The 27,822-nt window shown below is 37.9% G+C and overlaps 1 protein-coding gene across 1 annotated transcript in view; it reads right to left on the bottom strand.

Annotated features, from left to right (window-relative positions):
- Window positions 1-27,822, bottom strand: part of LOC126248720 (uncharacterized protein KIAA2013 homolog) — a 210,011-nt gene that overhangs the window by 28,322 nt on the left and 153,867 nt on the right. The window contains exons 6-9 of the mRNA XM_049950026.1: window positions 26,337-26,453; window positions 25,987-26,249; window positions 18,745-18,832; window positions 1,353-1,492 (exon numbers count right to left, since the gene is read on the bottom strand). Of these exons, the coding sequence (XP_049805983.1) occupies window positions 1,353-1,492; window positions 18,745-18,832; window positions 25,987-26,249; window positions 26,337-26,453 (608 nt within the window). The remainder of the gene's footprint in view (window positions 1-1,352; window positions 1,493-18,744; window positions 18,833-25,986; window positions 26,250-26,336; window positions 26,454-27,822) is intronic.

The raw sequence follows: 27,822 nt of genomic DNA, 5'->3' as shown, positions 1-27,822 counted from the left end.
GCATGAAAAAATATGTAACTGATTCAGTGTCTCATTATTTAAATCATAACAGTATACACTGCAATTTAAAGATATTAAAAATATGATGATAATCTGAGATAAAACAGAGCACTAGATGATTCAGTTTCAATCAAATTATGTGTATTTATAGTTTCAGATGTTTAATAGTGTTATACAACATTTACAATACCTACATAGAACTCATAGAAAATTCAGAATGAAACAAAGATAACAACATGAGAGCAGATCACCAGGAAGGAATAAAAATAATTGCATGGAAAGAACACAGCTCATCAAATACCTATATACATGGAATTCAGTTATTTGAAGATTCTAACAGAATCAAAGCAACTGAAAAAAATTGTTGTGATGTTTCACACAAAGGACATGAAACACAGTTGTATAAAACATGTTGGCTAAAAAACATATCTGTCATATCCAGATAATGGATGTGTTACAGTTACACAACAATGTGTAATTATTGTTTTATGTAAATCAACAGTACACTTCTCTAATAACCGTTTTTGAGATAATTAAGTATGAGAAGAAGCAGTATCAAATCAAACCAATGCTACTACTAGGCCATTTTAAAAGGCTGTGCCTATTACTAAAGAGTAACACCACAACCCTTCTCTTGCATATCACTGGGACGAAAAAGGATCTGCAACACTGTAAAAGGAGGAAAGAAGTAGCACTGTGTATCGTGTATCATGAATTAGAACATACTTCAACTCATAAGACAGTGAAAAAAAAAAGAGGGGGGGAGAGTGCTTTTTTATGACGTAATACACAACTGTATCAGAACTGGGATACATATCTCCATTGCTAGTAAAATACAAGAAAGCTCTTTGAATAAATGTCTGATATAAAAGGAATTGTTCACTCCTGGGAATATCCGGAGGCATTCTTGCCTATACACAAGAGAGTAAATAATGACACGACAAAAAGCGAAATGTACAACAAAAGATTCTTAAATTTTGATACTATTAACCTCTGTGTATCCAACATGTAACTACTTTTAGCAGGTGCAAATTATCTTTCATGTTCGTAGTGTAGTCCAGTAAGTCTCTGCACACTGATAACTAACTAATCACCCGTATGCATACAGAACATGATAGAGTGAAAGTTCTTTATCCTAAGATTAATTACCTGCAATCTGCCACTTGCATTTGTGGCCAACAACTTTTTGCAAATAGACAGTTTTATGAGTGCAGTGCAATTTACTTACCCCAAAGCATACATAACAACAGGGAACTTTCATTTCAGTAACATGTTGTCAGCAAAAAGTCAAATGATTAGATGAAAAATTATAAAATAACTGTACTTATAAATTGTATTTATGCAATATTCACCTGAAGACATATTCTCTATGAATGTCACTTGGATGCATGTTCAATTCTAAATGCTGGTTGCTAAAGCGAAGGCCTCCAATACTCAAAACCATTGCTTGCATTACACCAGGAGCTCCTGCTTTGAGTAAGTTATGGCAGCCCTAAAACAGGGAACAATAAACAGTGATGGCAGCAAGCAGTGAGTGGAAAACAATGAGTTTCACTTGGATGTGGTGCGCATACAAATCTGTAAAGCATACATTTTGTAAACAAATTCTTTAGTAACATTTTACATTTATACAACAAATATCATCATTCATATTAAAATTCTGTAAATCAACACTACCACAATGTATTGGAGCAATAAATTTCAGTTGTCTTTCACATATATTACCAGTTAGTAATTATAACATCCTTGAAACAATTCAACTACATGCAATAATGAAAGATGATATTGTGTCAAGGCATGAGGCAATAGTGATTCATGTGGTGGGGGCACAACGCAAGCTCAGGAATTGATTTTCTAATGGAATCTTCTGGATTTTTAATTACAGAGGTGAGTGACAAATTTCTAACATATTGGTGACTGTTCAGGGACCTGCGGACTTGCAAACACAAAAGGAAATAGGATCTGTTTCCACCTTCAATCAAGATGTTAGAAACAGAAAATGAACAAATGCATGGCTGACATTTTCTTAACACTGTGTTATAACGCTATTTTATAATTACCAAACATGGTAAAAAAAAGAGAACTGTGCAGCAGTGCATCTCAAGCTGAGAAAATTCAGACCATTAAATAAAAGCACAAGGGAAGCTAAGGGTATGGAAATTATCTTTAAATCTATACTCCACATATAACTGCCATTAGTATGGCAGAGCATGTTTTATAAGGCATCATGCGTTAAGGTTTACTTCTGTCCCTTTCAAAGGTGAAAGGTGATACAAACAATTGCATAGCAGCAGTAGTGTCAGTTGTTTTCAGTCAATTTTATCTTCATGATCCCCCACAGGAATGGTACGGTATGTAGGGAAGGAAGGGGCAGGAGGACAATCTTAAATTCTTCCCTAAATACCTGTCTTTGGATGTTTTAATGAAATATTAGGTATCATTCTTAAAGTGAGATTTTTCTGAATTTCTGTTTCTGTTTTCCATGAGACAAATAAGCCAGCAATTATTTTTTGTACATGCAGGATAACCCATGTCATTTCACTCTAATATGGGTCCCACACACTTGATCAATGTCTCAATATAGGACACACAATCTGTGACATGTAAGTGTATTTCCATTCTATCACCATCTCCTGTTATTCTCAGTACACTGTCACTGATAAATATGCTTTTCTTTCTTCTGAATATGAATATTCCACAATGTTCAATAATATTATTTATTTATAGCTCTGATGATTTAGAGCAGTCTACAGAACCTTTCTACATGTAATTCAATCTTTGATGTGTTCAACAATCACTCTTCATCTGGCATAATAGTTACATGAACACAGATTCAGTTTTCATTTTTTACATTATACTGAGGATTAATCATTTTGCAAACACAACTCTACAATCTGCATTACAAATTATTTAATTTAATATATATATCTGCCTAAACTTCATTAAACATACAGGCTTCAGGCTCCCAGTACCATGTAAATCTGTGTTCTCAGTGAACAACTTATGTGACTGTTCTACTTCACATCCTCATGCTTTCTGACTGAATATTACTGAAATTTTTACAAGATAACACTTCCTCACAGACAAATGTGCCATCTGAAACATGTCTGAGGTAGTAACTAATGTTATACTGTACGCAATTAATGTATTAACATTAAAAATATCAGACTTATTGCATTTTACAGGGGAATGTCTGAAGTTTACATTATGTGCATAGATAAGGCTCCCATCAGGGTGTGGTACATCCTGTCAGCCAGTTCTTGACTCAGTTACAAACCTAACTACATATCTCACATATTTCCTTTAGTAGACACTAGTGTGGCACTAAATTTTTAAAGTCCAGTAAAACTGACTCTGAGTAGTCCCATCCATGGGTTTTACAATATGATTCACAAAGTGCACAAGTTGGATTTCACACAATTAGTGTTTTCGAATCAATGTTGGTACCCAAAGAAAGGGTAATTTTATTCCATGTTGGTCATTTTGTTTAAACTCAGAATATGTTATAGACTTCTGTAAGATATATATGTGACTGATACAGCACGGTGGTCCTGCAGATCAGTTCTTCTCTCTCTCTCTCTCTCTCTCTCTCTCTCTCCCACCTCTTTTAAGATGGTGTGAGACCAGTCTTCCTTACCAATAAATGTATGTGGTTAAGAGTGAAACTTTTCATGTCTAAACTCCATAACGAACAGGAGAGGCATCCATTAGGAGCCAGGTGTTTGTTCACATTAGTAATTTAGGTGCTTTGTAATAGCACTTTTGCTGATCTCTATATAACCCAGCATTGCAGTAGTATTGCAGTTAAGTGGTAGTGATTTCTCTCTGTGAAGGAACACTTAAAGACAAAATTAAATGTTTCAGATTTTTCGACAGCTACTGTGTTTTAATCTGAGCCGCTAATAAGTGTCTGGACATGAAATTGTTTACCACTTACAGAGTTAACACAGATATATAATTTCCTAGCATTCTGGGAGAAGTCTTGCAACAGGAAAATGCTGCAATACTTAAAGTCTTTCCACACGGGCTTCTGGAAGCGTAAGGGTATTTCAACTGAGATCTGCATATCTTTGCCATCTTTAGCATTCTTTATTCTGTATGAAATACATAATTATGTCTGAAATTGGTATAATTTGAGGTTGCTATTAAACAGGACTATGAAACTAAGATATGATGTAGGAACTCATTTGTTGGAGCATTAAAATGAGAAATTTAAGAATAATGTGGGATTACATATTTATTTTAGGAGACTGAATAAAAGAAAAAATGAAACTTGCAGATAATTATGTTACATTTAATTTGGCTGAATAAACAATAGTTGCTCATGGGTTATAAAACAGTGAAACACATAAATAACTGTTTTACATTTTAGAACTACTCTTATGAATCAAATATAGTTTACTTTTGAACAACGTACAAAAAGACAGATTGCTACTTATTGTAAAGAAGACATGGTAAGTTGCGGACAGACACAATTAAAAAGAAGAAAAAAAAAAAGAAAAGAAAAAAAAGACATTTACATAAAGCTTTTGGCCACAGCCTCCATCAGAAAAAGAGACACACACACAAGCAAGCACATCTCATGCACACATGACCACGGGTTACAGCATCACGGACAGGAATGCCTGGCCCGAGATGCTAGAATTGGCAGTCAAGTATGCAAGAAGAGTATGTGTGTGTGTGTGTGTGTGTGTGTGTGTGTGTGTGTGTGTGTGTGTGTGTGTGTGTGTCTTCTTCTGATGGAAGTTGTGGCTGAAAGCAGTACATAAGTGTCTTTTAATTGTGCCTTTAACTTAATGTGTCTTCTTTATGGTAAGAAGCAATCTGTCTTTTCCTACACTGATGATATTCCTACCTGGAGTTTCCATTGTTTGATAGTTAACTTTTGCACAGAAATCTCAGAAACACTGTTCTACACAAATGCTGATATTGTTTTCCTTACACCACCATCTGCTTCACTCTACATATGCTTATTGAAGCCTTTCTTCCTTCAATCTTAATATGCTTTACACTACTAAGTTGCATTTACTTTGTTTGTAGTAACTGGAACATCTTCTGGAAACAGATACACAAATGTTCCATTATACTGAAGACATATTGTCTATTTCTCCCCCACTGCCTTCACCCAGCCAACCAAGGATTAGATTTTTGCAAATTTTCCTTCATGCAAAATAAATTATTAAAAGAAGGTGATAAATAAATGGATGAACAAAGTTTCTGCCATCACTTTACAGTCTTATGGGCGAATGGATAATTGCTGCCAATATCAATTTTGTTGGTGTTATAATGAAAGAGTAAATCTGGATCAATAGTTTCTGTTGTGGAACAGAGGTAGCTTTTGTTTAGTGGAAAGGGAACAGACTTCTTGTTGGGACCTCCAAATCACAGTCAAGACATGCTCTTTTGGGGGAGGGGGGGGGGGGGGGGGGGGGGGAACAAGTTTTCCAGATTTTTCAAGCCAATTTTTTTCCAGGGTTGTATTGTGCTTAGTCCCTAAACAATTTTTGTTTTAAATTTTATGATAAAATATAGAAGTTTTGTCAATATACATGAACATTATGGGGTCTATACTCCTATACTCTGAGTTATAAGAATAAAAAAACATGCCACGATCTGACAAAAGAATTTATTGGCAAAAGGATTTTTAAAAAATTGAAAAGTAAAATGAAACTATGTTGCAGAGGAAGTAAAGTAGTATTAATAAAATGTTTCCATTACGAACAATCAATTATTGGGAACACACACTGACATAAAACAAAGAACATTATCCACTTTAGTAAAAATTTAAAATTTTTAGAAAAAGACTTAAGAATAAAATTCAAAATACAGTTTGGACAAAACTGTTATGGAAGGTAGAGTAACAGACTAGTTTGTTAGGAACACATGCATGAACATTAAATGGAGTCACAAGCAGGCATTTTTTAGTGATACAATTTCTTCTTTGATCTGAGAAACCTCTTTCTCAGCACTTTCCTTGAGGTTTGCTTTCTGATTCTGCAGTTCCCTTAAATTTTCTCTAATTTCTTCCCCCTTTCTCTCATTTTCTTTCGACAACTTCGCAGCTGTTCATTTTTTGGCTACTACTTCACTGTACCTACTATGTGTGATTTCAGAAGCTATGTAATAACTGCTTTGTGATGGGTATAGATCCAACACCCCATCAACCTTGATAACATCATGAATAGTACAAAGGGCTATAAGAGAGGCTTCAGTCAAATTTTCAAAAATAATGGAAGAGTTGTCAGATAAATCTCTTTCAAGGCTATCACTGTCATCGAAGCAAATGCAAGCAAGCATGAAAAATCTCTTCAAATGTTCATGTCCACTCTTATCTTGAATGATGATCATCCAAAACTGATTAAAGCGATCATGATCCCCATCAAATTTGTTGACGATTTCCTTTAATGACATGATCTCTAAAAGATTTTGGAACTCACATGAAATGACATCAGCCTCATGACCACCAAAGTGATTTAAGGTAGTGAGATGTGTCAATGTTATGTCTAACCATGTCTTGACACTGTCTAAACACATGATGCCCCTCATAGACTGAACAAGGTTCCAACCAGAGCTAGCACAACCCGTCTGAAAGGTACCATCTACTTTATTTAAGTGACATGTCCCAAAGCCCAAATTCACATGGTCCTCTGGATTACCCTCCACTTTAAGCTTGCTTTTCAGTTGTCTGAGCAATGCCTTATTAACAATGGGTTATCCATGGACATCTGAATAACTTGCCTTTTCAGAGTTGCCTTAGTCTGAGATGCACCTGCCTCAAATACTTCAACTAAATCTTTTCCATCACTTTCTCCCAAAAACACTAAAGAGAGGTACCTGGCCCAAACATACTACCCCACAAACATACAAACAGTTCCATCTTATGGTTTTGGCTAACGTTATTCATACTTTCATCAAACCCAAGTGTGATCATATCACAGGCAACAACAGTTGTTGAGTGAAAAACAATTCCAGTTCGGAAAAAATGCTATAATTTACTCTTTAATTTTGAAGCTGCACTTTGGAGGCAATGTCACTGTCCAGGAACATATCTGGTAATAGATTAACAAGGCTGTCACTGTCCTGAGTAGATTGGTGTGTCACAGCAGTCAAAAGACATAAACAATCTCTGCCTTCATCATGGCATCCCTCTGTGCATAATCCAGCATTTTTGGCCTTCATCTAAAAGTTCCTGCAGTAGGTGTCTGATGTAATTGCCACAGGAAAGGAGCTAGCTGTTGAGACATTATGACTATGTGATGCACGTCCAGCCTGCATTTCATAAGACTAAAAGCACACACAGATTAATTATAAATACTACTTTTCTTCATTGAAATTGGTAAATTTATTTTCCAGTGCACTTATTACGTCAAGGTCACCATCAGGATTGTCCTTTTGATCAATGTTAACTGATGATTGGTTGAGTACATCCAGCAGTGGCTGGCAGCACTGCAGGGGCTAGGTCTGATACAGTAGCATCAAGGCCACTGCTATTTGCAGTGCTTAGCAAGGATATAGGCACTATCACCTTCTTAGTACTCTGAAGCTCAGTGTGCTCCTTCCCCTTGCATGACTGGAGAAGGCCTACTTGCCTGTATTACCAAGGAAGGTGTTCATTTTACAGAGCGTGCATCAAACACTGAATTTTGCAGACAGGTGCTCTGCTACCCACCAAAATTTTGGATACTCTGTCCACTAAAGGTTGAACCCACACTTCCCATTCTTCAAGTGAATCCTGAATTAATATATGTATTAGACCTAAGCAATATGGGAAGATGGTTCATGAAGACAGGAAGTGACTAAACAAAATCTCATGACCTGGACTACTTTCTTGCCGATGAGTAAACCTCCACATCATTCATTCAACTACATCCCTCCCTGAAGGCAATAACATCTTCCTTCTGTGCAGATAGCTGAAGGAAGATTATGGTCACTAAGACCTACAGCAGCATCAGGAACATTAGCCAGTGAGGAAAGAAATGACATGAAGGGTCCCCCCCTGTTGCCCCGCCCTTCTCCTCTTTTTTCTCCTCCTCCTCCTCCTCCTCCTCCTCCAGTCTCCACTACCCTCTGGCCACATATGTTGCAGCACTAAGCTCAATGACAACTCAACCAAACACAGCATGCGGACAGTCTGCATACTTGTTGTTGTGGTCTAATGACACTATTTTTGTGCCTACCACTAAAGCTCTATGATCATTCTTATTCATACATGACAACAATCAGGTTGATAGCTGTTGGTATCTACAAAAGTAATTTTTCAGTATACAAACAAAACAAACCTATGGTATGCAAACTTATCACACTCTAGTATCCCTTATCCAAAATAAATGGATTCGAATAGGTCGCTAACTCCCCTACAAAGAACATGTCTTTGTCATCAAATTGTGTTAGTAAACAACATTTGAACAGAGGTAAATGTAAACCACGCCATATACTTTTCGCAGCTCTTTGCTAGTCACATCGCATCACAAATGCACAAAACCATGGCACAACAAAACATCAGCGAAGTACAACCAGGCTGCAGTGACAGGTGTGCAAGCTGTTCCATGTCAACAAGCCACACACCTTTCCACAGCTAGGTTTAGCACAGCATGGCTGTTGTTTTGGACTGAGCAAGGGAAAAGGCTGGGAGATACTGAAACACCACTGGCGGGTGAGCATGCAGCACTGAGCCAAAGGTGAATGGAAAGTGTGGCACTGCACTGAATTGAGCAGCAGGCAAGCAAATGCCACTGCTCAAAAGCATATGGGGTATCATGCCTTTTCTAGGGTTTTTAGACAAAAATTCATAAGTTCTGTATGTTTTCTAGAACAAAAAATTCCCAGTTTTTTGGAACAAAAAAATTCCCAAAGTTTTCCCAGTTTTCCAGGACACCAACCTGACTCTGGTCCCTGCTTCCATGTGCTGTGTAATTGGAATCTACAGTCTTGGGTCATTAAACTGCCAGTCACGCAAATTTCCACAAACTGTTTTACAATGTAGTCCCTTTAAATTGCTGCCCAAGTAAGAATTTTGTTCTACTATACTTAATTGCACACCTTTTTGTGACACACTGTTTCATTATAGCAGAATTGCAAGGTTATATCATGATGAAATTCTTTGTGTCACTTTTCAATTGTTTGGAAAATGTACAGCATATCACATTTGCATGGAATGTGGCAAACATCTGAACATTGAAGCCCAAGATAATTTATGACTAGTCATAGCAAGGCATCTGTGTTGGATTGAGAGCAAAACGATACACTTAACAGTATGTTTCTTGGTTCCCATAAATTTAACAGACGCTGAAGGGGTTATGCATCTTGTGCTCCAAAGCTGCTGAGTAATTAAATTAATTCTTATTTCTCCATCAGAATTGCTAAATAAGAGTTTTGTTCTAACAGTGGTTATGATCACATGATCATCTTTAGGTGATATGTGTATCTCTTAAAATTAAATGTCTTTAAAAGTAAATGTTAAATTTGTACATAATATTTGCAATGGTGTCATGAGGGATTCATCATACTAGTACAGTAATTGCATTGAACTATAATGATGACTGAGGAATATATTCTTGTGTAAAACATGAAGCATAAGACAAGGACAAACACATTCCCCCAACATGAACAGTTTGTCAATACCATCACTGTAGAGTGTTTGACTTTTTTGACAGAACCCCAACCTCACCTCTGCTTGCACCACTTCAACACTATCAGAGTGAAGTCCTCAAAGGTGTTCTGTAAGTTCTGGAAATAGATGCGAATCAGATGGGGCCAAATTGGGACTGTATGGAAACAGATCAAAGACAGTGAACCCAAGGTGGCAGGTTGTCACAAATGTTGCAGCACTCATGTGTGGCCTGGCATTGTCATGCTGTAGGAGAGGGTTCTCCATGTGTGGACAAACTCTTTGAATTCAAAACATGATTACGGTAAGATGTTCCTCACACATCGACACAGTTATGTTACACACCATCAAGTTAGACGCTACAATTCAGAGCCCTCTTATGGCAGAAGGCTGCAAATATGTCAACATTTCTTTTACTTAAAAAGCTTTAAGAGTTTTCAAATACAAAATTCAGAAGCATTTCTTTTCAGCATGCCCTCTTACATCTGTAGCCTACAGCTGATTCACGTATGACATTCCCCTATGAAATGCAGATGATACCTATATCAACAGAAGCGAAAAAAAGTGTATATTGTTACCACAGAAGATTTATCACAGCCCCCTGTAGCTGAGTGGTCAGCGTGACAGACTGTCAATCCAAAGGGCCTGGGTTTGATTCCCGGCTGGGTCGGAGATTTTCTCCACTCAGGGACTGGGTGTTGTGTTGTCCTAATCATCATCATTTCATCCCCATCGACGCGCAGGTCGCCGAAGTGGCGTCAAATCGAAAGACCTGCACCAGGCGAATGGTCTACCCGACGGGAGGCCCTAGCCACACGACATTTCATTTCATCACAATTCATAATTTCCAACAGTGACATCACTGTCACCTCAGACAACTACTCTTGGTTTCATTCAAGCCATTAAATGGTATAGCTGAATGATATATCTAAATATTAAAGGTGCAGAAGGCAAAAATTTTACAAGAGATGAACTGTGATGCAGAACTCTCAATCTTCTTGAGTACTTTCTGCACAACACTCATTAACAGTACGGATCAGCTGAGTATCCTACATAAACAGCAGCCAGGAATAGCATTCTGCCTTATTTACCCACAGGGCCATCAACTGTTGCCTGGGGTGCAAAGATGCTTCTCTTCTGGCTACAGGACACAGTGCTCATCTGTGGATGCAGCCACCAATCCAGATGGAAGAAGTCACTTTCCTCAAACTCCAGAGGACTCAAAGATCAACATATTGATATCCATCATTACGTCCCTAAAGATTATCTTCTGGACACAACTGAAAAACCTTACACTTTTAATAATGCAAGTAAAGATCTACAGCATTTGTTAAATGAATAAAACAATTCCATAACAAATCCTTTTCAAAGTATTTTCTAATCTGTTATGATGTCTCTTCTCCCTGTTTCTTGCCCTTTTCCTTTCCTGCAGTTCTTTCTAATGCTAGCTCACACTTGTGTAATAGTAGCTCAATTCAACAGTTGTTTTAATCACGCTGTTTTGTAGATATTTGTGACTGTCATCTACCAGTTCACTACTTATGGGCTGCATCTTCAAGTAGGTGTCATCTGTTCTTATTTGTGTGTATCTTACCAACACGAGCAAGTACAGTATTTTTAATCTCACATTTGAGATTTATGTGTTACCAACTACTATTACATACTTAATTGTAGCTTTCCATTCTAACAATCAAACCACAGAGCACATTCCTTGGCCTGTTCAGTTGAGAAGCTGCAGTGTAATGGATTCAAGTGCATGTAGTGGTGTACAGATTTTAGTTTGATTTTTAATTTAGTTTCCTCATATTTCACTATGCTCCTTTTTCTTGCTTTTATACAAAACATATTATGACTTCCTAAGATACTGAAACTGTTCTTAAAATTGTGTGTGTGATCTGAGGCTGTGAAATGCAATAAAAGTATTTAAACACATAATGATCACTGTGTTCCCCTCAATTAGTATGCCTTGTCTGTGTAAGCCAAAACACAATTACCCGTACACTACGAAAACAGTGATAGGTTACAAAAATGGTATCGATATCAACTGCCAGTAGCCTGCTGTTGAAATGAGATTCTGCTGCACTAGTGTCTATCTGTAATGGGAATTAATAGCTGGCAATACTGAGACTGAATTACATGTGCCTATCTCTGGGTATATCCACAGATTGTAGCACTTGCAATGTAATTTCTTGCATCTGTAATACAGTAGTGGCGAAAGGACTATTCGTGCTGTTACTATCACACACACACACACACACACACACACACACACACACTGTGTGTTTAGCACAGCAACAGGCAGTACAATGGGCATAACAATGGGGACATTCTGTCCTGTTGGCTTGCTTGTTGAGCCACCAAGAGCTTCTGACCCAGTTAATCATAAAATATTCCTCATAAAAATTTAACAGGACTGGCAAACAAATGGATTGTACTGTTTCTCAGCAGGTCAATATGATATACACAGACAAGCAACTCAGTTTCGTTACTGAAATTCTATATGAAAGTACATCATCAAGCAATGTGTGTCTCAGGGTTCAGTATCTGGACAAGACATCATAATTCTAGAGAGAAATTTTCACTCTGCAGTGGAGTGTGCGCTGATATGAAACTTTCTGGCAGATTAATACCGTGTGCCGGACCAAGACTCAAACTCGGGACCTGAGTTTGTCTCGGCCCGGCACACAGTTTTAATCTGCCAGGAAGTTTCATATCATAATTCTGTTTTCAAATAAATGAATTTTGAAAAAGTCTTCATTAAACAGAGGTATTGGTATCAACTTCACTTTTTCAGTGGAACTGCAGTATTTGCTGCTGCTAGTATCATAGTTCCAAAAGAGATGAATTCAACAGCATTTCCTTCTACAAAATCCAATTAGAGCTTTGGAGAAATTACAATGTTAAGAACATAGGATTTATCATTTTTTAAACATGAAATCAATAACTGTCTTATGTGGATGTTCGTGTTGCTATATGCGACTGTCTCATCAGCAAATTACAATGTTAAGAACATAGGATTTATCATTTTTTAAACATGAAATCAATAACTGTCTTATGTGGATGTTCGTGTTGCTATATGCGACTGTCTCATCAGGCTGATGGGACGTTCCAGCTTGATGCACTACTTACAAAAGTGGAATAGCAGAGAAACCTTTGATTTAAGACTAAAACTAATCAGATTTGTCTACATGTGGTTGGTCTGACACACCAACTGGATGGCAATGGATATGGCATCTAAGGATGGCTCACCAGTTAATTGTAGTAACAGTTCTGCTCTTGTTCCTGCCAGAAATTTGTACGTCAAAAAATGAATGAATTTATAAGCAAGGCATTCAGAATTCAGTATAAAGATTGTTAAATAATAACTTTACATCATGGGATTAATCTCGAGATACGCACTCGCAATAAAAATTACATTAGTAACAGCAACAAAAATGAAATTACAAAATGTGGTTATAAATTAAGTGTTTGAAATGCCCAACATCCACACCAATACACGTTTGCAGTTACTGGTGCAAGGACTTCTGGATTAACTGAACAGATTCTCAAAATACCACTGCACGTACTGCAACAACACATTGTTTTAAATTCTACTGCATCATCAGAACTTGTGCATAGACTTCATTTCTGAGTTTACACCAGAGAAAAAAAGCTAAGTGGTATCAAACCTGCACATGCAGGCCAACTGATAAAGCCTTCATGTTCTATCAAATGACCAGGAAAGAGTTGGGTGAGTACCTTCCTGGCCTCAAGTGAGTAGTGAGGCAGGCACCCATTGTGCTTGTACCATGAGCATTTGCATATTTCAAGCGGTACTTCCTTTAAGAGAGCTGGCAGCATTTCAGTAAGAAATTTTGCCTTCCATTTAAACTGTTAAGGTTGCTTTGATGATGTAAGCACCAATCACATAGTTTGAAATAATCCCACACCAAACATTCACTGCCTTTGATGTTGAAACTGCCTCAGCCACTCCAGATTCTCAGCAGGCTAATAATGCAATGTCTTATCAGAACCGAGTGACAGAATGTCGTGCATGTTCTACAATTCTGCTGGTTAATCTGCCGGTGAAGCGATGCATCATACGGATGGAAAATGTTTGCACTTTACACGAAAACGATAGTATGTTGACTTATTCCATTGGAACTCAGCTTCTCTGGATATGACAAGTGAATTATGAGCAACAGCTGCCACAATGTTTATTTTGTTTGCTCTGATCACTAAAGGTTGCTCCTTACCTTCTGTAGAGTATTTCCATCCCATCCAACACCGATTTTTTGCACATGCACTGAACTGTCATTACTGTTGGACATCAACTGTCACAAAACCTTCGTGGATACAATTCAACTGTTCTATTCATGTTGCTCCTGCATTCACTGTAAAGAAGTACCATATCTAGTTTCTCTATGCCTTTGAAAGTCATTTATTTTTTGAAACTGTGACACATGTGAATAACAGAGAGTTATAGCTATATTTTCTCTGTGCTCCTTTTATACAAGTTTCCCAGTAGTGCAACACACTGTTTCCTCCTTACCTGATATGACATATTTACTTATTTAGGTATGAAATAACACACTTTTGCATAAGAATGCAATCAGTTTCAATTTCATGACAGATAAATCCTAAGTTCTAACTACTGTAATTACTCATAAACTAGTAATCGGATTTTTAAGAATGAAATGCTAATGAATTTGTCTCTTTTGGAACTACAATAATAGCAGCATAAATTACTCTAGTTCCATTGAGAAAGTGAAGTTGATACAGATATCTCTGTAACTAATATAGTCACAGAAGAGCTATGAGCACTTGTTCAGTAGGAAAGAGGTGTCTATCAGTAGCGAAGATGAACAAGTGCTCATAGTTCTTAAGGTATTAACTTTAGATCCCATGTTTACTGGACCTTTCTTCCCCCTCTTCTTTGGGTCCATACTACTATCTCTCAAAGTATGGAAAGCAAAGTGCCTGCAGTAGAAGGGATTTGTTTCATGGTATCAAAGATAAAGAACTGATCATAGTTCATAAGGTATCCATTTTATCAGGCGTATTACAGCTGGTGACTAACTAGAGCAACTTATTTCTAACTGAGTGACTGGAAGTGTGCTCAGTAAGGGAGGGTGGTTGCTTAAATGTGCTGTTGCTTCTAGTCGTTGCTTCTAGTCACTCTTTTTGCTATTGTTTCATGACCATATTCCTCAACAGAAAGGACCTACATCTACATATACACTCATTAAGGCACTGTAGAGTGCAAAGTGAAGAATACTTTCTATCAACATCAACCATTTTTCCATTCACATATGGAACAAGGGAACCATGCTTCAGTATGTGTTCAAATCTCTATTAACTTTACTTTCATGATTCCTACAGCATACACACAATGGATGCAGCAGAATTTTCTCTTAGTCTTCAACAGATCCTGGCTCTTTAAATTTACCTAATAGAATTTTGCTAGAACAATGTCACTTCTCCTCCAAAGATTCACATTTAAGTTCCCTGATCATCTCTATTACACTTTCATATGAGTTACATCAACCTGTTGCCATCCTAGAGTCGCATCTATGAATTTCTTTGATTTTAGCTGTCATGCCTGTCTGTTAAGAACTCCAAATGCTAGCACCAAAAAAGATTCAGCGTCACCTTGCCTGATGATGGTTGAGTCTTTCACCTTTTTTTGGCAATGGCAAATTCAGATGTTTCCACTGTATACTTTGTTACCTTGCCTTGAGTCATCATGATACATCAAGCACTTGTTCATGGTGGCTAAAATTCATCTCGTTTCACCTGATATGGCTGCCACATTTCCACTGCTGCCTCAGTTTGATGGTCTTTCAGAACCCAGCAAGTGGTGAAATTCAAAATGTCATGAAGGATGTTGAAAAGTGCTCCATGACCGATTGTTACCTTTTTTTACTATACGTCAATTGTGACCTGCTGGTCTTTGAGCACCAGAGCCTCCTCTTCTCTTATGATTCCTAATTCTTCACAAAGGGATGGTCTGTCACTGTGTTCTTTGTCATCCGTCTGACTACACAGTAAGCATCTATGCCACCCACTGTCATATGATGGCACATTATTGCAAATACATTTCCATTAAATCAGCATGGACTGTTGCAGCATTGTTCCCTTTCAAATGCAGAAATGAATTACTGCACAATACTCCACTTTATCAATGGACTGTACCAATTTATTTTAGTTCCTCTAGTGGCATACTATGGTACTACAGTGAGGGGATTTCAAAGTGTACCAGGATTGCAGACATTTACCTGCAAACAAACAAAATATTAATTATGTAACTTTATTTATTTATTTATTTATTTTTGAGGTGATAACAAAAGCTTAAGTACTACTCCTGGTACTTCAACATTCTACCTATAGTTCTTAGTATTGTGTGAGCGAAGCTGCTTTCTTGGAGAAGACAAGTCCTGGGACTTTCCCATCAACACTAGCAGATTACAACTACTATTTTGATATTTCCACTCTCTATATGAGACATTGTCTGTTTTAGACACTCCACTCACTTCCAGATCAGATGACCCCAAATAGTCCTACAAATCATCAATGTGTCTGAGACGACACAAGTGAGGCTAACTGTCTTCACTATATCCACCAATCACCATAAAGTACTGAGAATGGTCTCCTATTCCACATGATAGACATTGTCAGTAGCTACAACAGCAACACTGCAGCTGTTTGTAATTGCTGCTTTCAATTGCTTCCAGGGCGAAATCTTCCACACGTTATGCAATTACTCCTGCAATCCATATCGAGATCCCACTGCACTGATGTCCTCTTGTGTTGCTATTTCCCTAAGACAGGCCAACATCCACCTAGAGTTAGAACTGCCTACAACTAGTGCCCCATTTTTTCCCCTCAGTGGTTTTCTGTGGATACTGAAGTAAAAACTGCAGCAGAAGCAATGAGCTCTAGCTCTGCCTATTTATTGGCAGAAGACAATGCCTCAAATCTATTTGCTATTTGCCACATACCACTTTTCCATGGAATAGCTCAAGATCTGGGCACAACCCCTGTCCAATATTAAGTGACCATTTGGTGCCAGATTTGGGTTCACTGCTGCATTAGGAGAAATTGTGATGATCCATGGTACATTTGCAACTATAGGATACTAGCCTGTCATTCCACCAATGGAGCAACCCGCAGAGGCCACATCAAGCCAGTCGCAGATTCCAAACCAGTTTCTAGCTGTTTATAAACAGCAGTCAACTTGCCCATCAAGTTCCTGTGACAATAACCACACCTACAATTTCTTCAGGCTGTTCAAGGAGTCCCCATACCCCTTCCTGACTTTGTATAATTGGAGAAATAAATAGTTTTTCTACTGGTATCTCTGTATTGATGCCGATGTAAAGCACTGTTTGTGAAACCATAGATGATGTGGACAAACATAGTTACACAGGAACAATTAGGGGCATGTGTGTGAGTGCATGAATATCCACAGACAGAACAAGCAATGACAAACATAATGAGTATGTTTAGAGATGGCCTGCTTCATTGGGAGAAACACACATTTCTATTAGACAGTGTTAAAGACAGACCATGTAGTGGAGATAAGACAATGAAAGAAGAAACGTGTGCTACTTTTGCTCAATCAGCTGTGCAATCTCCAATGACATATATTCACAAATGAGGAGCTGAACATCAAGTACCACAATCAACAATGCTTGACCATGTTACAGATGTCTGAGAATGAAAGTATTTTAACCGATGTTTGGGAATCAATTACCTGACAATGACATGAAGCAGTGAGTTGCAGCCTGCTGTGCTTTGTTGGTACAATTTCTAACTGCTGTTTCAGACTCAAGAGTATTATTTTTAAGAATGTACCATACATCATAATTCACATGGGAAAAATGTGGTTTTTTGATATAAGAAAAATTCCCCATTATGTGCAAGAGTGTAAATGGGACGTGCTTCACATGATAGTGTGGGCCGAACTGTTACCATAACGTTTGAACCATATTTCTTGAAGGGTATATGAATGTAAATTCTTATTTGGACCTGTTGCAAACATGATTAATACATCATCTTGAAAACAAGGAAATTGTGGATAACATGTGCTTGCAGGTGGCTGGAACTCCAGTAACTTTACTATTCAGGTGTGTGCGTACCTTGACAACCAATTTCAAGGCTACCAGATTGGGCTTGGCTTAGCAACATCTCTAGCCCCATTGAAACGGCCACTATCAAGCACAGATTTTACCACCAGACAACACATTATGGGGGATAATCAAGTCCCATGTGGACCTATGTCAGAACAAGACCATTAAAGAATTGCACAAAAGTGTTAAGGAAGTCTTTGACAGCACAGCTCCTTGGATGTTCTGCAAGATGTTAAGGAGGGCATGGAGAGACATAGAGCTCTGTGTAAGGCACAAAAGTGCAAGTACAGATCTACTGCCTCAATCTACAATATATGATTATGAGTACTTTTTTCCAAATATATTTATTTTATTTTTCTTCTTTTTTTAATTTATTTTCTACTTTATGAGATTCTGTCCTCCCCTACAGAACTTCTAGGGAACACTGTAATTGTAAGAGGAAGATGGGAGCTTAGTTGTTGCATGTACAGACAAGTAAAGAAATTAAACACGTTACAGGAAACAGTCAAAACACAAATTTGTACTCAGTTCCAACAGAGCCTCATAATAGAGTCAGCTACGAACAAGTAAAAAATCAAGTACAGGGGCTACTTTTATGTATCTCTGCTAGTAAATTACTGCCCACAACTCGAACAAAGTTGTAGCACAACTGTTTTTATTCATTGGTCACAAGTTCACATTGGGCTGCCTTCAGGAGCCTCTACATCTTAACAGTTATTAGTAGCAGGTATAAAGAATAGACCAAAATTTTCAGTGATTTAGAGATTTTAATTATTAATGAATAATTTAAAAGCTAGCAATGTAACTAAAAATTACTGATGCTTGTGACACATTCTTTCTTGAAGGTGGGTTACTTACATTAAAATGTAGAATTAAAGACACAATCAGTAGAGTGATGACTAGGATAACAGATAAAGAGAGAAAAAGATGAAAAATAGGAAAGTGTACAATTCACTATTGCTACCACTATTACGAAAAAAATGTATGTAGACACAATGGAAAAATATTATAAATAAAATTTCCTACCTGTTTTTCAAGTGTAAGTAACCAATAAGATACTGCTGTGTTCACTTCTTCTATAGACGAAAGGCCTTGCCACAGGTTGTTCGCTTGCCTAAAACAGTTATTATTGTGCACTTAGCTAACTATTACACTGACATAAATACTGCACTCTTTGAAACTAAAGGTAGGAAAAGAAATAGAAAAAGAAAGGAGGAAGACTGGTTGTAATGTTACAAATTTATTGATGTTTAATAACAGTGAGTAGTTGCTTTATTGTGAGATAATTTGAGAAAAGCAGGATTCCTAACATACCTGGAGCCAAAGACAGAGAAGCAAAGGTATTGTATGCAAGATCACAGGTTTCTAACACATTACAATCATCATAATTATTCAAACACTTATGCCAAATTGTAACACCTTCAAATGATATTAACACCCCCCCCCCCCCCCCCACACACACACACACACACAAATATTCCAATGACAATACAATATTTTTACTGTAAACATTTGAAACAATTAGTACCCGGTCAAATGCCACAGGGAAACTGAAGTTTAATGGTATCCAATTTGAAAATGATCACAAAATTTGAACTAATACATCTCAGTAAGATATTATTCAAATGTGTGACACTCAATATGTCTTTTTACTGTAGACTATCCTGACATTTTCACACTAACTGACTAGTTCTCTTAAAATAAATTTTCTCCAATAAATGACAAGTTAAGTTATTTGACATTTTCCAAAGCTGAGTCAGCAAGAAATAACAACTCAAAATGAGACACCGCCTTTGAGATAAAAACCATCATATGCAAAAAGAACAGTTACATCTAGTTTTACTTCCATTCTTTCCTCCTTTATTTCTTAATTTGTTGACTGGCTTCTATGCAACTTCTAACTTCTCTGTTTTTCAAATTTAGTCTTTTGATGCATGTGAAATCAAGAGACACTAATTCTGCTCTGCTGTAGATCTTGAAATGGTCAGCTTTGGATGTCCCGTTACCAAGTGAAGTGACAAAAAGCCTGACCACATGTGTCTGTGTGCTGACCTAGTTCAATGTTCAATTCTTGTTATACAGACAGCCCATTTTTACATCATCTGTTGTGTACCAGTTTCACTGTGCTCTACTACCAGGTTGTGTTCCGTGTTAGTGAAAAATCATGCTCTTTTCTGGATTCATGCATGGTTATTCTTTCTAGTCTTGACCACAGTAATTTGTGTTGTTCAATATACACTATATCCCAACAGTTAAATGGTGACGATGATATATTCATGAATTATATGAAACAGGGCGGTATTTAGCAATAAAAGAACTATTTCAGTAACAGGGATATGCCAGCAGCTCCTTAATATTAACTTTTGATGAAACTGGTGATCTATTCTGATCATACTATTGAAAGAAAAGCCATGTAATTGCAACCAGCTTTGAATTTCATCTGAAGCAGAAGAAACCAAGACAGTTATAAGACATGTGTCACCAATCTAATCTCACAAATACCACTTTAACATATTCCAATTAATGGTCCTTTATGTAAGAGGTCCTTGTTCATTTTGCTTCAGATTCGTAAGTTTCTCGTGAAGGAAGGAAGGAAAGAAGGAAGGAAGGAAAGAAGGAAGGAAGGAAAGAAGGAAGGAAGGAAAAGGATGGGGAAGGAAATTGGCCATGCCTGGAGCAATTTAGGGAAATCATGGAAAAAATAAATCTGCGTGGCCATTGTCATCCTAATGAATGCAACTCCAATGCACTAACCACTGCACCATCTTGCTCAGTGTTTCTTGTGAAGCACTAAAACTGTAGTATTTGAGTGCCATGGGCAGGATATTAACAATTCAAGAATATATCAGAGGTAGCAGCTGCAGCATGATCAATTTCTCTGCAGTACACACATTCAGTACCAACTCCATCTACAATTTTCTGCGCTGACCTTGGTCGTCATAATTTTCGGCAATGGTGTCTAACTCTGACTGTTCCATGTTGACATGCAGGGGGTACAATCACAACTTACTACTTTGTCCACACTGCTTCCAAATGCATGAGAAAAGTTGTTGCTGTATCAACATACTTCATTTGCATAATATTGTAATAAAGAAAGATATATGGTTCTAGTTTGTAACAGCAAGGGCAATCAATCAGCTGCAGACATGGAAGATAGTCACATTGACATCAACAGTGCGACAACTAGACCTAACTGGAAAATCTTACACAAAGAATGTTCTATATTATACTGCACAAACAACAGCTACCAATGTACCTCTAAGTAAACACAGATTAATCAGTAGCTCTTGTAATGGTAAAACTTTAAAAGTCTTCTGGTTGCTCCACCAAGGTTTCCGGAATGTAGTCCCTTATTTACATATAATAACTAACTGATCCCAATTAATAAACTATTGGATTAAAAAGGAATCCACAAGCAAATCGCTCTGTCACATCATTTGTTGTAAATAATTCTATTCCTTAAATCTGTATTTGATCCCAATGAGCTGATGCCTTTTGGTACAGTAGTGAAGGATGTTATTACTATAGTACAAAAAGCAATTCTGTTCAAAGTATTGGATGACCTCTGTCAAAGGTTTGGTAACATACCCTTAAATTTTTTGAACTTAAAAAAATTTAGTTCTTATTTTAATAATACTGCTATTTGGCCCATTTCCTTCCTAAACAGGGCACAAACCTATAAAATAACATCTCACTGCCGTAGATAACCTAGCAAACTCCAGCAATTTAAAAGAACTGCAATGCTTTTTAAGGAAAATAATTTTTCTTGTAAATTTATTTCTTAGAATATAGACATGCTTTATCTCTTAAATAGGCCCTAACAGAAGTGTGTTGGTTTTCAAAGGATATCATAATGTGACAAAGTGATCAACCAACTAAAAAATCAACTGAGGCAATTCCCACTCCTAGTGACTTACATAACTGGGAATCAATTAGTGCTTGCAACAGATGCCTCACAATATGGTGTGAAAGCAGTGATAGCTCATTGAAACTTTGACAGGTTCAAGCTGCCAATCAATTTGGTCTTCAAAATTATGATGTCCTCCCAAAAACACCATTTCCAAATCAGAAAAGAAACCTTAATTACAATCTATGCCATCAAGATGTTGCACATATACCTATATAAAAATAAATTCCACCTGCCCATGAACCACAAAAATTTATTTCTGGGTTTCATTCATGGTTCTCAGAGAAGAACACTCACAGTCCCCAACAATGGGCCATGTTTGTATGCAACCACAGCGTCCATACTCACAACCACTGTTGCTTTGATCATCCTACAGCAGGGTCTATCTATGCAGTGTTACCTCTGCAATCCAACACCCCGATGCTTTTGGGTTCCTCTTCACACAGTGCAATCACACCACAGGTGCCATCGACGATGGCACATCCACACTTCGAGCACCCATTGGGCCCATATGATACAGAAGTGCTTCTGGCATACAGCCCCGGGCCATTGTACTTGTCCCTTACATCAAATGCAACACTGTTCTGATGCCACCAAAGCATCTAAAACCAACACAGTGCCTCTGCCTGAAACCAGTTCTTATGGTCACAGAGGCTCCACTGTCGACAGCCGAAGAACTCGTGTTCCACCCAGAAAAAGTGACAGAACAATGAAGTCAACTAAGTCAGTGAAGACTGGCTAGATAGATACAGTGAAAAAAAAATTGAAAAGAAAAGACCATGTGAACGAACCTAATGACAGCAGCTATGACCTTAAGTTTTTGAAAGCTGCCAGTATATGCAGTCACTGACACAACCTCCACTTGGAGCCATCAGTGAGGAGACCAATTGCACAACTGACCCAACACCTCTGACCTAGTTTCCCAAATGGGGCAAGCACATGGCAGCATAAGATACACGCTGTCAACACTGTTTAAGAATTAGAACTCACCATACCTCATCCTAAGAGAACATGTTCAGCATCAGGCAGTGACACATCAGCTCCACAGCGGCCAGAAGCACAGCCAGCTTTGGCCACCAGCACTTGGAATGCTCTTTTCCAGAGTGAAGGTGCACTCATCTGAAACTACCTGGTCAATTAAAACTGAATGCCAGGCTGGGACTCAAACCCGTAACATTTGCCTATTGTGGACAAATGTTCTACTGCCTCAGCTGACCAGACAGAACTTACAACCTGTCCCCACAGATTTACTTGCACCAGTACTCTTTTCTACTTTCCAAAATTCACAGAGCGTATCTTGCGTACCTCACATGAATAGAAACCCTGGAAAAATGGATATTGTGAAGGAATGGCTTAGGCACAGCCCAGAGGACTGTTCCCAGAGTGAATATTAACTCTACAGTACAGCAAGTGCTGACATTTGGAAATTAAGAAATAAGTACTGGCAGAAGTAAAGCTGTCAGGACAGGTTGAGTCGTGTCTCGAGAGTTCAGTTGGTAGAGTATTTGTCGGTGAAAGGCAAACATTCCACGTTTGAGTCCTGGTCTGTCACAAAGTTTTCATCTGCCGGGAAATTTCAAACCAGCCCACATTATGCAGTAGAAAAAATAAGTCACTCTGCAAACAACCTCCTAAGCTGTGACTCAGCCACTTGTCCGCAACATTTGTTCTTCCATAAGTGCTAGTCTCATATGATATGCAAGGCAACTTCTGTGAAGTTTGAAAAGTAGAAGAGAGGTACTGGTGAAAGTAAACCAGTAAGGACGGGTCATGAGTTGTGTCTTGATAGTGCAGTCGGTAGAGCATTTACCTGCAAAAGGCAAAGGTTCCATACTCAGTATGTTCCACATCCACCAAACTTGACGAAGGGACTGGCCTTGTGTGGATTTGTCTTACTTCTATTTTGACCTTGTTTGTCATTCATTCTCTGGTGTGTTATAATGATTGTCCATGAATATGCCAACTTTAATTTTGTACCTGTTTGCCCCTTATGACAATTTGAGGGTCACAACATTGGTGAAATCTACATATTCTCTGGGTTTACTCATAGATGTTCCTCAACATTTTAAACATTTTATTCTTTGTTCACTATAAATCTTTCCAACAATGCTGCCACCATTTTGTAAATTTTCCACTGTTAGTCATCAACCTTGTCATATTCTACTGTACTCTTCTGTACTCGGAAGTACACTGTATACATTTTCAGAACACTGTACAAAGGAAACAACTGGTCAGAATGATGTCAGATTAGAATGGAATACTATCAAGGAAGTAAACAACACTATGGGGGAGGGGGGGGGGGGATTTTACCACTAGATGGTGCTGTAAGCACCACAATGTAAATGGGTTCAGCTACAAATGGCAGATGAATCGCAATATCACACCTATGGTGTGAGTTGTACATCACACCAATTGTACTGTGCAATGTGCATGACCAAACGAGTTTGGCATTCAACACTTGTGGCACTGTTAGTTAGGTAAGCCTATCCATCATGGTGAGGTCGTACCACATCTGATGGGAAAAACTGGTTTTTAATTCTCCTGGAGGCAAAAACTGCATAGAAAGCAACAATGACATTAGCTTTTAATTGTTTTGAAGCCAAAAGCTGCATAAAGAGCAATAATGAAATATGTTTTTAATTGAGTTGAGGCCAAAAACTACGTAAAAACCAACCATGAAATCTATGTTTAATTGGCGCAAGACATGTTCAATATGCTGTCCACTGTTTTCTACCCCAAGTTGAAATTGAGAAACAGCATGCTCCACAGCAGACTGGAGTATCTCAGGGCTCATACTCAGAATGTGTTACGCAATGTATGCCTTCAATTCAAATACGTTTGTAATAAGAGCACTGAACACAGTATCTTCCAGATAACCTCACAGCCATAAGTCATAAGGATTAAAAGCAGGTGAACTGGATGGCCAGGCTGTAGGGAAATGATGACAGATAATTCTAGCATTTCCAAAGTGTGTCTAAATGGTTCAAATGGTTCTGAGCACTATGGGACTTAACATCTAAGGTCATCAGTCCCCTAGAACTTAGAACTACTTAAACCTAACTAACCTAAGGACATCACACACATCCATGCCCGAGGCAGGATTCGAAGCTGCGACCGTAGCAGTCGCGCGGTTCTGGACTGCGCGCCTAGAACCGCTAGACCACCGCGGCCGGCAAAGTGTGTCTGCAGCAGCTGCTTCACCAGCTGTGCAATGTGCGGAGGAGTGTCATCTTCTATGAAAATGATCCTACACACACATTCAAGCTGTTGAATGGTTTGAAATGGTGTGCAGAAGTCTCTCATAGCATTTACCAATGACAGCACACATAACAGAACCCACAGGACTCACCTCCTCAAAAATGGCCCTAAGATATACGATGCTGTAAATCTGTACCACACAGTTACCTTTGCAGAATGAAGTGGTACTGGCTGAAGAGCATGTGAATTTTGCATTGCCCATATTCTGCAATTCTGTATATTGACATTACTTTGGAGAGGGAAATGGGCTTTGTCTGTCCATAAAATATTCCATGGTCATTCACTGTCCACTTCCATGTGAACAAGAAATTCTAGGGCAAATTACACAGCTCAAAGCAACTCCTGACCGTGGATAATTTTGTATGGATAGCAATGCAGGATGTTTCATAAAATTTTATGCACCATGCTCACAGATATGTCCACAGTTTGGGCAATTCCCCATGCACTATATGTTTACACACCACCAACTGATCCTTCTTGCAATGCTGTGGTCACATCTTCTACTTATGTTGGCCTAGTTGTTTTCCTCCCTCTGCCACATTACACTGCAAAAGAACCTGTTGTTTCGAATTTCATATAATCATTTTCTCTAGACCCTTGGCAGACATCAAATCAATGCCTATTTTCATACCCCTGAGTGTCCAGAACTTCTGCAGAGCTACAAGTGTGCAGTTACTATTCTTGTAAGAGAGCTTTATCAGCACCACACGATTCTGTATTGAGACAGTCATGCCAAGTGCTTCAGATGCAGAGGAAAAGCCATGTATCCAGTGTCTTTTGTTTCTGCTACTTACCGTACCATTCCGGGGTAAAATTTTTAATGCCATTCAAATTTGACGTCATTCCGAGAAGTTCTTTTTTACAGTATTTTGAAACTGGAACTTTAATTATAATCACCTTGTACAACTGTCAGTAAACCTGTACTTGTTAATACTTATTTTACTGCTTCCATACAATGAAAGAGAATTAGTTACATCAAATAGTAATCTAAAAAGAGTCCAGGGGGAGTTTTAGCATAGGAAAAAAAATGTTCCAAGGAACTGAGTACATAAAAATACAAAAAGGTCAGCTCCAAACAGAAAGAATACATAAAACATAATTACAATGTGTGGTGACCACCAAAACATCCTTCTGCATAAAACAAACTGTTCATCAGTTCAGCTTTCTTTTCCTTTGAAGTTCCATCTTCATGATATGGTGATGCAACATGAGATAGAACATAATAGAATGTTGCATTAATTTTGTCTCCATTAATTGCTTGTGTGTGCTTTGACTGACTTATTGTGACACCAGTGCTCCATAACTGTTTCCACACATTAACATGATCATCTTTCAAATCTGGCTTTACCACAGCTCTTTCCATTATCTGAAAATTTTAGTCAGAGAATACAAGTCTTAATGGAATAACACAAGAAATATAATATATCTCTAGTTATAATCATACAGGACTTACATTTAATGCTTCCTTCTCAAGAATATCTTTCCTTGTTGCATATTCCACTTTTGTTATAGCCTCAGAGTACTTTATTACTGTGAGACACTGAATGGTCTTCGTGCTTCGTGCTTTCATCTGAATAAAATTATTTCACATTATAAGCTGAACATAAAAAAACACTAAATCTACTATTCCTATATACCACAATTTTATAATTTCTAATATTTTCAAGAGATGAAAAACAGTTTTACACAAAACATTAAGATCCAGATATTGGCAATGAAACAAAAGTCTGTGGGAACAGGGAAATGACAACAAAAATTATCTTAATTTATGTCAATACAAAATGATGCAAGATTACCTTGGAACACATTTTCTTATTTTATTACTGTACAGAGAAAGCACTTTTTTTATTTTGTTTATAAACTAGTGTTAATCTAGTTACATGAGGAGTGTTCCACTATGGTCACTGTTGGACTCAGTGAATCACTGCATCCTCTGCTGCACCACACTATTCTGCCACTGGCAAGTCTTTTGACCAGGTTTGCAACACTCTTGAAAAATTGTTATTGCTCTTGATTTGGAACATCACTATCACATGTGCCATCTATACTGGCTGAAAGATCTGACTTCTCAAAATCCCTGTCAGATCCTATTTGGACAATTTGAACTACACTACTCTGTGCAACTCTCACAATATACCACTGCACCACACATCTGGTATCAAATGCCCTAGAGCCAAAGAAGACATCAACAGATGGTACTGCTGGTCACAGGTGGTTCTACCTGAACTGATACACAATGATTATACCTCTTAATACATTCAAGTAATGCCAGTTCCACTTTATTAAAAGAGAGTGAAACTCAAAAGTCTTCAACAACAAAGTAATTCAAGGCAGAAGAGCAGATTGGTCCACAACAGGGGATGAAGCTGGCTATGCTCTTCCCAAAAGAACAATCCAATCACTCACTTCATTCAGTTTAAGGAAACCACAGAAAAACTATATTTGGATGACTGGTCTATTGACTCCTCCCAAATGTAAGACCAGTGCCTTAACCACAGTGCCATCTCACTCAGCATGTCAAATCAAGTCACCTTGTTTGAAACAGTTTGTGAGAGTGAAGAATGTTATGGAAACTATAAACTGTAATTTCACCATATAGTAAGAGTTTAAACCAAAGTAAATACAAAATAGGAATATGCTGTAAATTTGATTAAATGTCATGTTGGTACATCTTGAGTAGCTGGTGAAAATGTAAATTAAAACTGGCATACAGATTCTGGAATAGGATCTTTTAATCTGTTTCAACTGTGAAGGACATAAGGGGAAAGGTACAAAATGTAAGAGTTTCACCAACAAGTCCAATATTTACTTTAGTTGTCACATCAGAACATTGCCGCCGCCAACCCCCTCCCCCTCCCTTCCCATGCCCCCGTCTCTGAAGGCATGGATGAGTCTCACAAATATCATAAACTATCATGTTCTGCAATTCAACACTGAAC

The sequence above is a fragment of the Schistocerca nitens genome, chromosome 3, assembly GCF_023898315.1.
Source record: "Schistocerca nitens isolate TAMUIC-IGC-003100 chromosome 3, iqSchNite1.1, whole genome shotgun sequence".
Taxonomy (NCBI): Eukaryota; Metazoa; Arthropoda; class Insecta; order Orthoptera; family Acrididae; genus Schistocerca; species Schistocerca nitens.
Note: the sequence above shows the minus strand (reverse complement) of the source record. Positions and strands in the feature narration are given on the sequence as shown.